At 35.0% G+C, this 15,315-nt stretch overlaps 1 protein-coding gene across 8 annotated transcripts in view; it reads right to left on the bottom strand.

The window, feature by feature from the left end:
- TUT7 (terminal uridylyl transferase 7) overlaps nt 1-15,315 on the bottom strand; it is a 34,642-nt gene that overhangs the window by 7,004 nt on the left and 12,323 nt on the right. For 4 of the 8 annotated variants that reach the window (XM_075136658.1, XM_075136656.1, XM_075136657.1 and 1 more), the window contains exons 8-25: nt 14,020-14,089; nt 13,023-13,149; nt 12,149-12,268; nt 11,030-11,161; nt 10,098-10,278; nt 8,597-9,741; nt 8,339-8,489; nt 7,571-7,657; nt 6,627-6,727; nt 6,042-6,099; nt 5,201-5,304; nt 4,117-4,206; nt 3,914-4,027; nt 3,728-3,805; nt 2,904-3,081; nt 2,152-2,199; nt 1,944-2,035; nt 1,344-1,459 (exon numbers count right to left, since the gene is read on the bottom strand). In XM_075136658.1, the coding sequence (XP_074992759.1) occupies nt 1,344-1,459; nt 1,944-2,035; nt 2,152-2,199; nt 2,904-3,081; nt 3,728-3,805; nt 3,914-4,027; nt 4,117-4,206; nt 5,201-5,304; nt 6,042-6,099; nt 6,627-6,727; nt 7,571-7,657; nt 8,339-8,489; nt 8,597-9,741; nt 10,098-10,278; nt 11,030-11,161; nt 12,149-12,268; nt 13,023-13,149; nt 14,020-14,089 (2,992 nt within the window). Of the gene's footprint in view, nt 1-1,343; nt 1,460-1,939; nt 2,036-2,151; nt 2,200-2,903; nt 3,082-3,727; nt 3,806-3,913; nt 4,028-4,116; nt 4,207-5,200; nt 5,305-6,041; nt 6,100-6,626; nt 6,728-7,570; nt 7,658-8,338; nt 8,490-8,596; nt 9,742-10,097; nt 10,279-11,029; nt 11,162-12,148; nt 12,269-13,022; nt 13,150-14,019; nt 14,090-15,315 lie in introns of those variants that run through there. The other 4 variants (XM_075136659.1, XM_075136660.1, XM_075136662.1 and 1 more) reach the window with 4 other exon arrangements.

Raw genomic sequence — 15,315 nt, 5'->3', positions numbered from 1 at the left:
CAGGGCAGATATGTGCTCTAACATCTCTTACACAGCAACTGTAGATGCTGGGGGGATGCATGAAAAGAGATTACAGAAAACAGTGTGCCCTCCATAGACAGCATTGCCTATTGCAATGGCTGGACAGAGGACTCAGATGTATCAGTTGTCTTACTCCGTAAGGCATTTATGTTCTTAGATGCAAAATCCCATTGTCTTTCGCTCCAATGTTGTATAGAACATAGCTGCATATGTGCAATGAACTGGCATTTCACTCCAGAATGCCAGATTAAAAATCCATTGCATCTGAGACAGCAGTTTAGACATTGAGTAGATTTTCACACCACCTTCAGCTTTCTTTATTTTCAAACTATCATCAGCTACTGAACTTCCATTTGTTGAAGTTGAATAAATTCCAAAATTCACAATTCTCTATTGTGTAGCAGAAAGGCTACTTCATCCGATCCTTTTTAGCTACTTACATAAAAGTGCAGGTGATTTTTAATCACAGATTTTAACATAGACTCTAAACGAAGCTTAGATTTTTCCATTCACCTTACAAGTGAGCACAAAGGCTTTCAAGATTTTGTCCTCTTGAATTTTTATTTGTCGATTTTCACTATTTTATAGACATGAAGTCTTTAAAGAGCTTTGTCTTAACTAGGAAAAAATCAATGGATTAGTTTTGAGTTTAGACAGTTCATAATACGAAAGGCGGGAAGATCAGTTTAGCATTCATTTGTTACAAGAAGAGAGTTGCTGAATTTTGGACATCTGGTTACTCAGGATCAGGAACCCTTCTCTTGGATGTAAAACAAGACATTGTTCTCATATGTGTGTGCTTAAGAAAAATAATGCTGTGACATTCTTGTCTTGCTTTTTGACATAAATTGCATGATTCTGTGAACATGACAAAAATGTGTCTTGCTGGGAGCAGTAGGATTCTAGAAGTAGAAGCTATTAAATGAAAATATATAAAATGCTTTTGTGAGTGCTTTTCAAAGCACACAGCTATTCAGCTCTGCATTTAGATTCTCTTTGACTACTGATTTCCTATATAATGAAGTGCAGAGTCAGCATTACTGCCTTAAGCTAAGTAGTTTTGCAGCCCTCTATGAAAAGATTCTGTTAAAAAACACTACAGATGATCGTGGCAAAAGTTAAGTGGTGACTCAACACAAACCAAAAATTTAAAAAACCAACACCATCCACCACTGCCCAAACTGGTATTGATACATTTTCATTTCAACAGTAAAGGCATTAATCTGCAGCCTGCACAAGTTTTGCTTTAGCATTACTATCCTAATCTTTCTTCTAAACAAACCAAAGGAAATGTTCCACACAGATGCCAAAACTATACTCACTTTCTTCTCATGGGACAATCTTTCATGAAATGGCCAATTTTACCACAAATTCTGCAACATCTATCATTTGGTGCCAATTCTCCTTCCGTTAGTACCTCTGGATCAAAAAAGTACTCCTGAAGAAGAAATCATGCATTTAAAATGAAAATCCATACACTTCGGAGTTAAGACAGATAAGCAAGTGTTAAACAGGAGTTAAGAGTCACAGAGAAGAATAAACGCTGTATGTGTAGCTGAACTCCTGAAAGACCTGATGAGATTAACTGGCCACTGGCCTCTTCTTTACAGGCAGTCTGCTGACTGCCAGGTCCGCAAGCTCTTTTTTAAAACTGTAGTTTTAAGAAATGTTAAGCTGGTTTTGATAGGGACTAAAATATGTAAGCCTGTACAATGAAGCTCTGACTTGATTAGTATTCTGCATGCCAACACACTTCACATGCAAACAACACAAAAACAGTACTCAGTACTAACTCCCATAAAGATTTTGAGAGTACTGTTGAAATTTAAGAGAGAAGAGCTAAAGAGAGTGTAACGATACTGCTGCAAATAGTAAGTTATACATCCAAGAGCATGCACATACCGCTTTTAGAAGCAACTTACCATTTTTGATGGATATTCTTTAGGAAATATTTTTATAGGGGTACCGAATACCCTTCTGCCATTGATAAAAGCCTTCATTATAAAATTTGTCACTGGGGATGAAAACAAAAAAAAGGAAAAACATCATCCAAATACCAAACAAGCCAATAAAATAAGATCTAAGACAAGATCTTCACTTCGTACCCAAATTTGTTAATAGGAGACTTACTTTTTCTTGACAATCCAGCTCCAAGATTGTGGTTCAAATCAAATGGGTCTGTACAAAAAGCATTACAGGCATTACTCAAGTCCAGGACAAGATCAGCAATGTATACATATACATGAACAACCCAAGGCAGCTACTCCCGATGCAGAATTAATATACTGAACTTGAACTGTTTGCAAATTTATTGAAAAGAAATTAACTCAATGGACAAAGGATCACAGCCGTCCAGCTCTGAACTGACTGAAGTATTATTGTAAATGTGCAGGCGAGAGAGTAGAAATTCTTTCCATGAAAGTCATATGGGTCAGAAAGTGGTTTAGGGAACAGTTCTAAAACTTCATTTTCTTGACAGAGGCCATGGTATTACTTAACAGTGTAATCTATACACAAGGTTAAATCGGTCATGTAAATATGGATTTAGCTAAACTTAGTATTAGTGAGAAAACCTCAATTGCATTACAGCTAATTTCTTTTCCAAAGGATTTGGTTAAATCTATTTTTCTGTCAGTTACTGCCATCATGAAAAGTATGAAGTCTGCTTTGCAGCTTCTTTTCAGTAGAGGGAGAAAAAAACCCTAAGAATAATTTTTAGCACTACTGAAACTCAATGGGAATTTTGCTATGATTTCAAAACATTAGCAAATAACAACATATGATCTAGTAATAGAAATATAAATAAACCTTGTGGAAAGACCAAATTTTTCATGTGGGCATTAAAGAAATTCCACACATTCAGGTACTTCACATGCTTTTACCTTCAATTACAATGTATTTGGAGGTCCATTGCTTCTTGAAAGTTGTAAGCAGATTTTTTCTCCTAATGCAAATGACATGCTCTTTAAAATCAAATTCTTCTGTGTAGAAACGGAGAAGTCCCAGCCATAGTTGCCCAACAGATTCAGTGTTTTTGCCACAGTCTGGCCAAACAACTGACTGAAAATGACAGGAATATTTTTACGTCCAGTACTTACATTGAGCAGAATAATTTTCATAACTTGGAAACTCAAACAATGTAAGTCTTATTTTATAAAGAAACACAATTGAGTTGCAACAGAATATTTCCCTTCCTTTCATAATTGGTATTAATAATCTGATATTGATTTTGATATAAAAACATTTTTAATAATATTAACAACAAAAGTGGAGAATTAATAAAACTTCTAACATTAGGTTTTGCCTGTTATAAAAAAAAATTATTCATTCACTTTATGTGCCTATTTAATACAAAATTATTCAACAGGATTAACCAGCTATGTCTAGATATGCAGCTGGTATTTGTAGGAGTTATCTCCACCCAGTAATGTGACATACAGAACAACTAATCATCATTAACACCTTAAAATAATTTTTTAATCTATTTTTTCAGATTTTGCAGGTTTTTTTTCACAGATGAATTAAAACCAACAATATTCTTAAAGCTTTACAGCATGGGATTGGGATTTTCAAAGCAATAGCTACTCCACCTCCATTTCTATATTCAACCACCATATTTAAGGACAATTTTTCTTAAAAGGAATTCTTTTTCATTTGCAAAGCTACAGGTAACACAATTTCAAATTAATCTTTCTGACTTACTTACCAACTCCTCTATCTTATCAAAGAAATAAACGTTCCAGCCATCAACTAAAATTTCAGGCTTTTTGGATTCTTTGTAGATCTGAAAGCATAATATTAAACTCATTAGAAGAGCCCTTCAGATTCAGCACTGACATTCCTCTGCTCAATATTGTGTACAGATACTTGTTTCTTTCTCGATATACTGTACCTCTTGAAGAACAGGGATGACAGGTGGATTTCTCTGTTGAAGAAAATAAAGCACCATAAGAGTATATGCATAAGAAGAAAGGCTACCTCGAGATGCATCTCCAATGTCACATATCTAGAAAAAGAAATATGATTTGTATCTTTTACAATTATCATCTCTTGCTGCAGGCACTACTCCTTCTAAAATATCTGAAATATACTTACCTTCGTAAAGACTTTCATTGTGTAACACAGATATTTTACTCTAGGATCAATGGCTGCATATGATGACAGGAGTCTTGTGTTATGCAAGGCCTATAAAAATAAGAAAGTCATATGGAAAATACAGGAGCTCTAAAGAAATCATGGAATAAGCTGAAAACACAAAAAACAAAAACTCCAAGTTGTGTGCTCAAGAAATGCAGATGTGAAGCCCTACATAGTAGAATATTGAGAAAGGAAGCATTCAACACTGAGGTTATCACCTGCTCTGTTAAAAAGCTGATCAACACCCTTAATCTGTGCAGAAGTAGTACAAAGCAGCATTCACAGAACAGTATTTCAGAAAGGGAAGCATTAATCTACTACTGCATTTTCAAAATATTTAGTAGAAGGTAGGTTCTTGAACTAAGAGATTTGAGCCCAGAAATGTGAGAGCTATCAACTGACCCATATGGATGCGTAACTTCAAGAAGAAAACTTTCAGACTCACCTTCAGTGGCGGTTAAGGTACCTTCCTCAAGACTCCCCTTGAGCTCATACAAAAACTTAAGAAAGTTTAATACTTGGCTCTAAAACTTACTTTCATTTGATGTTTCAAGGAACTGGCTTTTGAAGTTCAGAGACATTGGAAAAAACCCAAAACTTGTTTCTAAAATATTTAGCCAAGAATTTGTGGTTTTTTGTAAATTCTAACACATGTTCCAGTTCAGGCAAGCTGGGTTCAAAATCACTATTCCAGGTTTCAAGACTAAGCAAAAGCCATGACAGCGAGTGGGGTGTGGGAGAGCTAAAGTTACATTACTTTGTCTTTCTCATTTACAGAAAGACTTAAACAGCTAAACCACTTTTTCTTACTATGATTGAGGAACTAATATATTTTCTTAGAAAAGTGACAAGTCTAAAGTTGCAATTGTGCAACTGACTCCACTCATAGTCAAATAAAAACAGGTTGTTCAGAAATCTAAAACAGCAATAGGTAATAGGAAACAGTTGATTATTGAGCCTCAACAAAACAATCACTTCAATCTCAAGAAGCAGACTCCCATTTTTCAGTTAAAAAAAAAAAAAAAAGGGGAAATAACCTTACCAGAGTATTATATAAACTGATGTCTACTTCAAGACCACTTCTGACATGGAAAAATTTGACAATCGGGACTTTAGCAGTTGTTATAGGCAAGACATTTCTTAAACCTAGGATGAAATGTTTAATTACTGAATGACTGCAGTACAGTTGTAACAGTATCAAATGTTCTACAAATAACTCCAAACTGTAGTAAAAAGGCTACAAAAGAAAATCTTAGTTGATACCAAAATTGTATTTCAGTTATATTTTAATATTGATTTTAGGCATTTCTCAAATATGATTAATCTGCTAAATGTAATATATACAAATACACGTTTAGCCCCCCAATAAAACAAAGATCGGTCTGAATGTTACAGAAAAATAAGCTTAAAAGATCATTGATAGTTCACTCCAATTATATTAAATTCTTGTGAGATACTCCAAAACAAGCACTATAAAACAATAATTTCTTGTAGAAAAAACAGAATTCCCACTGCAAACTTGTATCAGCCTACCGTTCACTATTAAGTTATTAGGCACTGAACAAACAAATACAACATAACTACTAACTTGAAGCCTCAAGCTTTAACTTAAGGTTTGTTCTTATGTAGATTATAAATATATTATCTGTCCAATTCAGATGTAGTCCTATAATATTATAACCTTATAGACCTACATGTGTAAACATGTGCAAACAAAAATAAATCCAAATGTTCACAAGATATAACCTCACTCTTACTAACATTAAGCTCTTCAATAGAGTTTTATCTTAATGATTTTCATCTACAGTGCCCCAGAACGTTCTCACTGCAGCCACTGAAGTCATATGAACAGAACCGCTTATTTTAATTTTCAGAAAAGTTACCTGACTGTTTCTTGAGAACTTTTGCTAAATCTTCAATGATTCTGATGCAATCAAGTCCCTAAGACATTAAGAAAAAAAGTTGAAAGTTGCATCTGCTACAAATATTTCAGGCAAACCTCTTATTACTTGCCATTAAGCTTAAAGCTGTATAATTGAGAGTTTCATATTATACAGAATTATGTGAATACCAGGAATTGTTTCAAAATAGCACTTGTAAAATCAACAGTAGATAGTATCTTAACATAGGCTTATAAAAAGTTTGTATTAGGCATGAAAGGAGATTGATGTCCTTTTCCATTGTCTCCCATCCTAGTTGTTTATGCTACAAAGAATGTTATTTATCTGCACAGTTAATGTTAGAAGTAACGGTAATGCAGAATTCAGAAGAAAACTGACTACTGAGAGTAGTTCTTAAACTCATGCCTAGATCAACAGTAAAACCCCCTAAAATAATCTGCCTTTGTGGCACCAATTTGTGTTTTCTTCTAATCTGAAAAGCTTTTCTAAAATAATAAATTTGTTACACTATATACACAATATAACCATAAAATTTTGCATTTATTAAAAAAAAAAATTTCAAACTACCTCGGCAGTTTCCAGCCCATCCATTGTCATACAGATATCAAGGTCACTTTGTTTGAATCCAAAGCCATTTTTTGAGGAGCCAAACAAATTCAGCTTGGTTCCTGTAAGTAACGTGATGGGTTATAATCACATATCGACAAACAATCTCAAATAGCTTCAAACCACTGCATGTCTTTTAATACAGGCAAGAAAACATTACTATCTTTCTATGGTACATCAGAACTTATTTTCTTATCAACTTTGATGATGAGGAAAGAAGCTCTACTTTTATTGGTTCAAATGAGCAGCCTGACAGATCCAGAAACAAGTCAGGTTTTCCAATAATTAAATCATCAGCATGCAGGTCCTCAAATCTGATAAAATATGTAAGACTGCTCTCTACAGAGATTTTCAGGATAAGGGACTTATCTGTCCACATATCAGGCTCCAGCCAAAAAATCTTTTGCTAATTTTAAAAGACTGAAGTCCAGGTGTTACAGGTAAGAACTCCAGAAACAAAGAAACAAAAAATTCAAATACCTAAGCTCTGCGGATAGGTCAGATGCTGTGCCTGTATTTTAAAATATTCCAAAGCCAGTAAAAGTTTCAGTAGGAAGGACTACAAAAAGCTTGCTGTTTGTAAGAGCAGATACAACAAGAAGTCTGGCTAATGAATAAGGCTAAAATAACAATTATTAAAACTGTTGATGGTTTTCTCCTTAACATGCCATGTTCCTTCCTACCAATGTGTTGTATATATGACTAAATCAAAAAAGACTTAAACCAAAGCCTTAAAAGACTTAAAACAGAAATTAATGTAATGAAGTATAGCAATGCTGAGCAACAATACAGGTTAAATGTTCAAAACAAAAGTGTTTATTATGATTATATGATATGTTTTCTTGGAAAACACTAAAATATGAACACACCAAAGTATAAATATAACGCTAGAACTGCCTAATTACCTGGGAAATCCTGTCTAATGAAGTTTTCCAAATTTTGTCGTATATGTTCCCGAGCCTGATCCTCTACAATATTTGGAGCAAAATCATCTTAAAAAAAAAAAGACAACAATTCAATCAAACTGATCTGTAGAAATAGTAAGCAGCAAAGATTCAAATTTAAAAAGTGAGGGGTTTACAGCGGGGGGGGAGAGAAAAAGCAAGAGAAGATTCACATGTGATGGAAAGAAAGCAAGGATGAAGTAGAAGAAAAATACCTGTTCAAAGAAAAACATTAATTAGAGAAATAATGCATTTTGTCTGGTCAGAAATGGCGAGAGAGAAATGAGGAAAGTTGAGTCACTCTGAAAAGAACAAAAGTGGGTAAGTGTTACAAAACAGTATATTGACTCCTTTTTTTTTACAGTACTGAAGTCTTTGTTTACTAAAAACCACAAGTTAAGGAACAGTAACAAAACTCAAAGTAGACAGAAATTAAAAGTACCAGTCAAAAAATGTACCCAAAATCAAACTCTTAGAAATTATATTAAGATGCCTAAATAAATAATCAGACAGTCAGTGTGTGGAAGATAAACCTAAACATTTTGTATTTCTCTAGATACAAACTACTCAGTAGTCCAATTAAAGCCCTTACAAATCTTAGAATTGTATGTAAGAGAGTTGGATGCTGTGTAGCAAATAAGGTGCCACTCTTTATAACACCATTAGCCTGTTATTATTTTTTGCAATTCTTTTTCTACCGCACAACAATATTCAAAGGAAAAAACTTACGGTAACATTGGACACAAACTTGATCTAGAATAACTGAAAATTTGGGTGTCAGCGATGGCAGTGGGTCAAGCTCAATTTTCTTGAAGTCTTCTGGACAATCCCTCTTTAAATGACCTTCTCGTTTGCACAAGCTACATACTACTGTAGGAGACTGCATGAACAGAAAGCAAGATTGGTTTTAAAAACTATAATGCTTTGATGAATTTGAGCTACACTTTCATATAACTGATAATAGAACATAAGCAACAGCTTGCTTACCTTGCCCTTTGTAAAAGCTGGTTTACTGAATTCATAAAAGAGTTCAGATTCTAAACACTGTTCTATTGCTGTGTTCTCTTCAAAAAGGCTTCCCTTCTCAGTAAGATCCTCTTGACTCAAATTGATCCTCAGAGGTCCATCCACATTTTCTTTGAAATGTTTGTCCTCATATTTATTGGGGATGGAAAAATCTTCTTCCTCCTCTGACAGTGCATCATCGTCTCCAGATCCAGTGTATGTGTTATCTAGTTCATCTCCAGCTCTTAGGATAACACCATACTCTCTCTGGTTTAAAAGACTTGCTTCTTCCTCCTCTTCCTCCTCATCATCCGAGTTAATAATTTGGGATATTTGACTCTGTGCTGAACATATGAATTTTTTGGGGGATTCATCCAGTTCATCAGTACCTTCAGTGCTCTCCTCATCAATGTTGATCTTGTCATCTATTACACCACTGCACTCTAAACCAAACTCATCACTCTCTGTAAGTGCAGCATTTTGAAAACCTTCTAAGTCTGAAGTACTACATGTCTCTATATCATGCTCATTGACTGTAACAGGGAGATCTCCACTATCACTGTCTTCATCTATTCCCTGCTCAGCAGTCAAGATATTATTCCATCTTCTTTTTTGTTGTTCATGTTCTTCCTCTTCCTCCTCTTCCTCCTCTTCATTTCCACTCTCTGTCTCTTCACAACTTTGTTTAAAATCCTCATTATCTCCAGAAATAACTTCCTCAATTATACAGTCTGAATCTTCAAGGGCCATTCCCAAATGACTTCTATCATCAGCCAGTTCTTCTTCTGTGAAGCTTTCTGAGCCATCACACAGTTTTGAAGGATCAATTCTATGTGCCTGGGGTGTACCTGTAGTCTCCGTTACGCAGTCTTCCACTTCGGCTGTGTTTGTTCTACCATCCGAGTTTTGCAACTCAGAATTTTCATGCTTTATAGCATCTTTTCCATGGTCCAGCATTTGGGATTTCTCCTCACTGGTATCCGGAGAGGACTTTTTGCTCAATTTTGCACTTTTTTTGTGAGGCAAGGCAAAATACTTGTAAGTTGCTCTCAAGCAGTGAAGAATATACTCGTACACTAGCTGGCTGTTCAGAGTTCTTGCCACATTCCTTTTGACTGAATATGGGTCTAGTCGAAAGAATTAAGCCAGCAATGCGGGAGTTAAATTTAAAAAAAAAAAATACACTTACATTCTTACAAAATTTGAATATGCTACTGTTAGTTACTCTAAAACATGGTGTAAGGACTATGAATTGTGCTGAAGACAATTTTTAAGTCCACTTAATTACTTTTGATAACATTGAAAAAAATACCCAAGAGAAATATTACTTAAACTGATTTTTTTCAAAACATATTCTACTATATTATTGGGAATCACAGTCCAATATTGAAAAATTTTAACTTATTACACACAATGTCAATAGCCAAGTCAGTACCCTAGAAAATTAAAGTTACAGTTCTTTGAAGTTTGTTGCTATATATACCTTCTACAGCAATGCGCTTTTTAGGCCAGTCCTTTGATTCACGAGACACTGTTTCTTTGAGTCGAATGCTAATGACCAAATCAGCCATATTGAACTCCAAGGCGTAGAAACGAAGCAGTTCTACCCAGAGCTGACCAGCAGGTGCTGAACACTGCTGTCCTGAACCAAATACTAAAGGAACCTGTCAATTACAGAAGAAAAGCTTAAATAATATTTAATGCACAGGTGTTTAGCTGTTACTCTTCCTTGTATTTCATCTGTAATGTAATATTACAAAAATTATAGTTGCTTCTGTACTCCTGCAATTGCAATAAAAACTGCAATTAAAAAATTGGAAGAGATAGCATAAACTCAGATTATAAAACTTCAAATCAAAAGACTGCAGCAATGGTAAAGAATAGCACCAATGATTAATAACAATTGCTTATTTAAGTGCTTATGCCATAATTTATAGATTTCCAAGAAAATATCACATATAATCTAGTTGGACAGAATGGATTACATAGCCTATTTTTTAGCAAAGCCTAAGCTGTATTGATAACTGTCATAACATGCAATCATATAGTGATACTGTTTCTTGCAAATCTGTTATAAAATAAATAATTTGTAAGAATAGTTCAAAGCTAAGAAGAAATATTTTTCATATGTTTAACCTAATTCTGAGATAAAATTGCTTCAACTGTATAAACTGTATTCTCCCCCGATTAAAACCCAGGGTCTTATCAAAGAGTTTGAAATAACACCTAGTTTCCTGCTAGCTTCTTAGCACCAAGAGGTGAGCATAGTAACCATGGTATCAAGCAGTCATGCAACCTCTTTGTTCAGCTCGTGGTTTTGCAACATAAACACAAAACAAAAATAGAAGATGGTTCTTTTTTCGAAAACAGCAATCACTGCTAGACTACTACAGAAGGAAATTAAATGGTTCAGACCTTGCCCCTTCTAGGGGAAGTTTCTTGTGGCAAATCAGAATCATCAGTGGGGTTATGCTCCCAAATCACAGCATCATTCTCGATTTCTTTCAGATGAAAATTAGCTAATTTGTTTAATGAGAATCCTCCAATCTAAAGGAAATAGAAAAAGGAACATACAGCTGAACATCATGTGAACTTTAAATCTTTCCCCCTCATGGTAGTAAGCCAAATTAAAACAGAACAAAGTTTGAAAATAACTGTTCCAGGCCTAGAATATGCCCCAATCTGCTTCTTTCTTCTCCCTATGCTTCTCTACAAAAAGCTCTCAAGAGCTCAGTGCTTTTGGAAGGATATCCATATGTCATAGAACCTTGTCTTTGCACATTCCACAAGCATAAATATGTATTTTTTAATTATATGGCCATTTACTATAGGACCTCTCTTTCATTCAGTGCAAAGAGTGGAGAGGCTTTGGGAATGAGTCAGTCATGTACTGAAGGAAATTGTTAACTGCAAGGCCCGTGTAAGTGGTTATGGAAACTGGAACATGCACACTAAATATAATGTGACTATAAGAATAAAAATGGGTGCCATGAATATAACACCTGATGGTGTCCTGGAGAATTGGATTCTGGATTTCTGTCCATAATACAACTCCTGATACTAAGATGCATTTCATCTTCTAAACCCAAGAAATACATGCTCTAAACCCCTAGTCTGATCCCTTGGGCAGATATCACACCAGTGTGCTCTCCGACTGTGGTCTACATTTTGAAGAATTATATGTCAAAATCGAAGACATTATTTTGAGGTGTAGCTATGTGAATTCAGAGTTCTCAAGAGCCTGGAAGAAATGAGGAAGCAGGTTGCTATGAAGTGCATTATTCAATGCCTAGCTCTCCTCACTCACAAAAGGGGCAACAGAGCACTTAATTCAATGACTAGGATTGTGAATTGCATCCTTACAGCCAAGCACACAAAAGTTAGGTGTAATCTGGCTGAATTCACATTCTTTCTGAATTCTGCAGAAATGGCTGGCTTATGGCTTGCTCAGAATAGCAAGAAGCTGACAGGTTACACACCACCACAAGTGATTGGTCCTCTCATTCATACTATTCAGTGTATTAATACACATACCCATGATCCCAAATAGACAGGTAGAAAAGGCTCTTTCCTCTGTTGTAGAAAGAAAATAACCATTAAAGCGAACACATAAGGTGACAAGCCTCCCTCTTCAGGACGATCAACACAGCACAACTGTAAAAATAAATTGTGCAGTCATTAATGTTTCAAGTGATACTGCGAAAAATATTCTTTTAATTACTGTTCCGAAGTCTGTCACATTAAATACTGACAGAAACTCAGACATTTTTGACCTCTTGTGAGATGGACTTTGTTCTCAAGGCCTGCATATTTACTGGAGTCATGTTATTACCATAGTATTTTCAGTGTAAGAGCCATAGGATGCAGACTGGCAAAACAGACAGCATACAGCACATTTGCAAAAATGATGACTCATTTTACATAGATATAGTACAAGCCAAAAGTTTTTCAATGTTTTTCTTAAATCATATTTTAACTGCAGGCACACAAAGTTTTGGAACAAGTTATTTTCATTCACAAGAAAGTTTTCATCTACATATGGAAACAAGAGGCTTTTTCTTTCATTTTTTTCATGATGGATTATGTTTATTGGAAACTGGTAATTCCATTTCATATACATTCCTCTGACTTGTTTGGTAACAGAGCAGGATACTTACAGTCTGCATTCCACTGGCTGAAGCTTAAAATTCCACTTTTGAAATTTAGTGGAACATTATAACACACAAACGATAGTTGTATCACCTAAATTTTTTATAAATTGCAAATTTTATAAATATCCTTTTTCCAATTCTTTTTCTAAAGACAGTTTCAGCAACTGTTTTCTAAACCATATCTACAGTCTTTCCAGCATAATATCAATGTTCATTCGATATTTATTCACAGATGGGGGAATATAAATAACTCTTACCTTTGCCCAGTACCTGAACGCAATCACTAAAGGTACTATAGTGGGTTCCAGTTTTCCAAGTGTAGCCAAATGGTTTGTTGTCAGACAAGCATTCTCATTCCCTGCACTCACTTTACAAATAAGGCCACTAAAACCCAAAAAAGAAACAAAGTAAAAGATCTTGGAGGTTTTGCAAGAACAGCAGTATGACATCTCACAAAACAGTGTAGCAGAAGGCTGTAAGGAAAGACTTAACAGCCTCTCCAAGACACCGTATCTACATTAAAAGAAGCATGGAAAACCAATTTTATTTATGGTTAGGTTGAAAATATATGCATTACAATGTTCTATAAAAGTGTTTTCAAATACAATTCAAATTTAAGTATTTGTTTCTAATGATATTAATTCACTGAACTAAAAAAAAATTACAGTACCAATTTCCTTCATGAATCAAAAACATCTTCCCATACCACGCCCATCAGAAAACAGTTTCTATGCTGTTTCCACAGCACAAGAAACATTCTCAAACAGTGAAAGATCAAGGTAGCAGCAAATAACTGGTAATATTTCTGTATCAGTAGCTGTTGATAGAACGTTTCATGAATCTTAAGCGACATCCATTAAATGGGCAAAAAAAAAATGTCTTTCACTTGTTCTCAAAATACTAGTGAAGCTAAGCAAGCTGATCTTGCCCTTACAGAAACCCACAATTTAATATGGTATTTACATTACCAATAAGGAAGGAAAGTTTCTGCTTAAGCAGTTATCCCAAATGGAAGGGTAAGGGTACATGCTGGAAGCCATAATGGTTGAAGGGATTGGGGAATACACAGCTGAGGACAGAACAACCCTTACCCTCTTATTCTAGGCTAGGAATGACTTGCCCATGAGTGTTAGTTTGTGTTTCAAGATCCATGGAACTGTAATAATTTAGTACAGAAACGTCATTTTTCAGATGTTGGTACATATAATTTACATTGCTATATACTATTAGAACACACAAAGTGACAACCGAGACCTTTGCTTTTCTCTGCACACCACCACTGGTATTCTAGCATGGAAATCTGCATCAACTTCCGTAAAAGATTCTAGGGGGGAGAAAGAAAAAGAAGAAGCCATGTTAAGCATGGTGTTGACAAAAAATATGTTGAACTGGATGCAACTAGAGGAGTACAGCTAGAACCTCAACTTCTTAATAAAATGACTAATTTTGAGACAAATAACTCAGTATATCTGACAGATTAATCCTGTCACTCTTTTAAAGCAAGTTTTTCATATGTGATGGGAAGAGTATGGTCTATACTCTACAATAAGCACTGTTAAGAAAATACTCAAGAAAAAAGGAACTTTTGAAAATTCATATACACGGTAGGTATAATTAAGCAGGTATATTTTTGGTTAAGTGCTGGATTCAGTAATGCAGGCATACAGACAGACCAATGACATCTATAAAACAGTATTAGTGTGAAAGATGAAAAAACCAGAGCGTTATATCAGTACTAGACAGAAAGAAAATATCCAAGTTTATTTTCCCTGGTAATCTAGAAATGCTCTATGTAAGTATAGAACATGCTTGCTGACATGATGTAATGTCTTCTTATAATGCTTAATTTTTTATTTTTTCCTCTTATTCTTTATATAGGTTTCCAAATACAAGTCATTTACATTTTTATCTTAACACTAAAAAAGTACAGCTGCCACTGCAGTCCTTTCTCCAAGTGGAGTTTATTGATCCAAACTGGGCTTATCTTTTGATGCCTTACTATTTCACTGGGCCAGGTAAAGAAGAAACTATGAAACAATTTTAGATACCCAACTAAAAAACTCTGAAATGACAAGGTTTTCTTGATGTTACCTAGCCATTTGGACACCTGACTTCTTTGAAAAACATCTTGCTTTTGCCACTGGGGTACCTCAAACACCTAATGCTCTGTCCCTGTATCTTCTGACTCACAGAAAAAGGGTTTGCAAGAGATGCAAATACTCCTTGCTTTCAAAACACATTAGAGATCCTAACTTCTTATGGGATCTAGGTCGTCATTCCTCCAGTCTGGTTGAACAATAATCCCATTCTCAAGGACTATAATGGTCATTTGACCAGACAAGAAAATGCACATACAATGGGGGGTGGGAGTCGCAATGAGAATAATCTAGGTCAGTAAATATATGCATCTTTAGTAAACATGTTTGGAACCACATGGTCTGATTTCCCAACTGCAGGCATAAAGCAAGGCAAGAAAGTAATAAAGCCACTTTTTGCAACCTGCATTTAAAAGGACAGAGTTTCTTTCCCATCTTTTCATTTTTTGCCTCC

Source organism: Calonectris borealis, chromosome Z (genome assembly GCF_964195595.1).
Source record: "Calonectris borealis chromosome Z, bCalBor7.hap1.2, whole genome shotgun sequence".
Taxonomy (NCBI): Eukaryota; Metazoa; Chordata; class Aves; order Procellariiformes; family Procellariidae; genus Calonectris; species Calonectris borealis.
The sequence above is the reverse complement of the archived record's forward strand: the minus strand, read 5'-3'. Positions and strand labels throughout refer to the sequence as shown.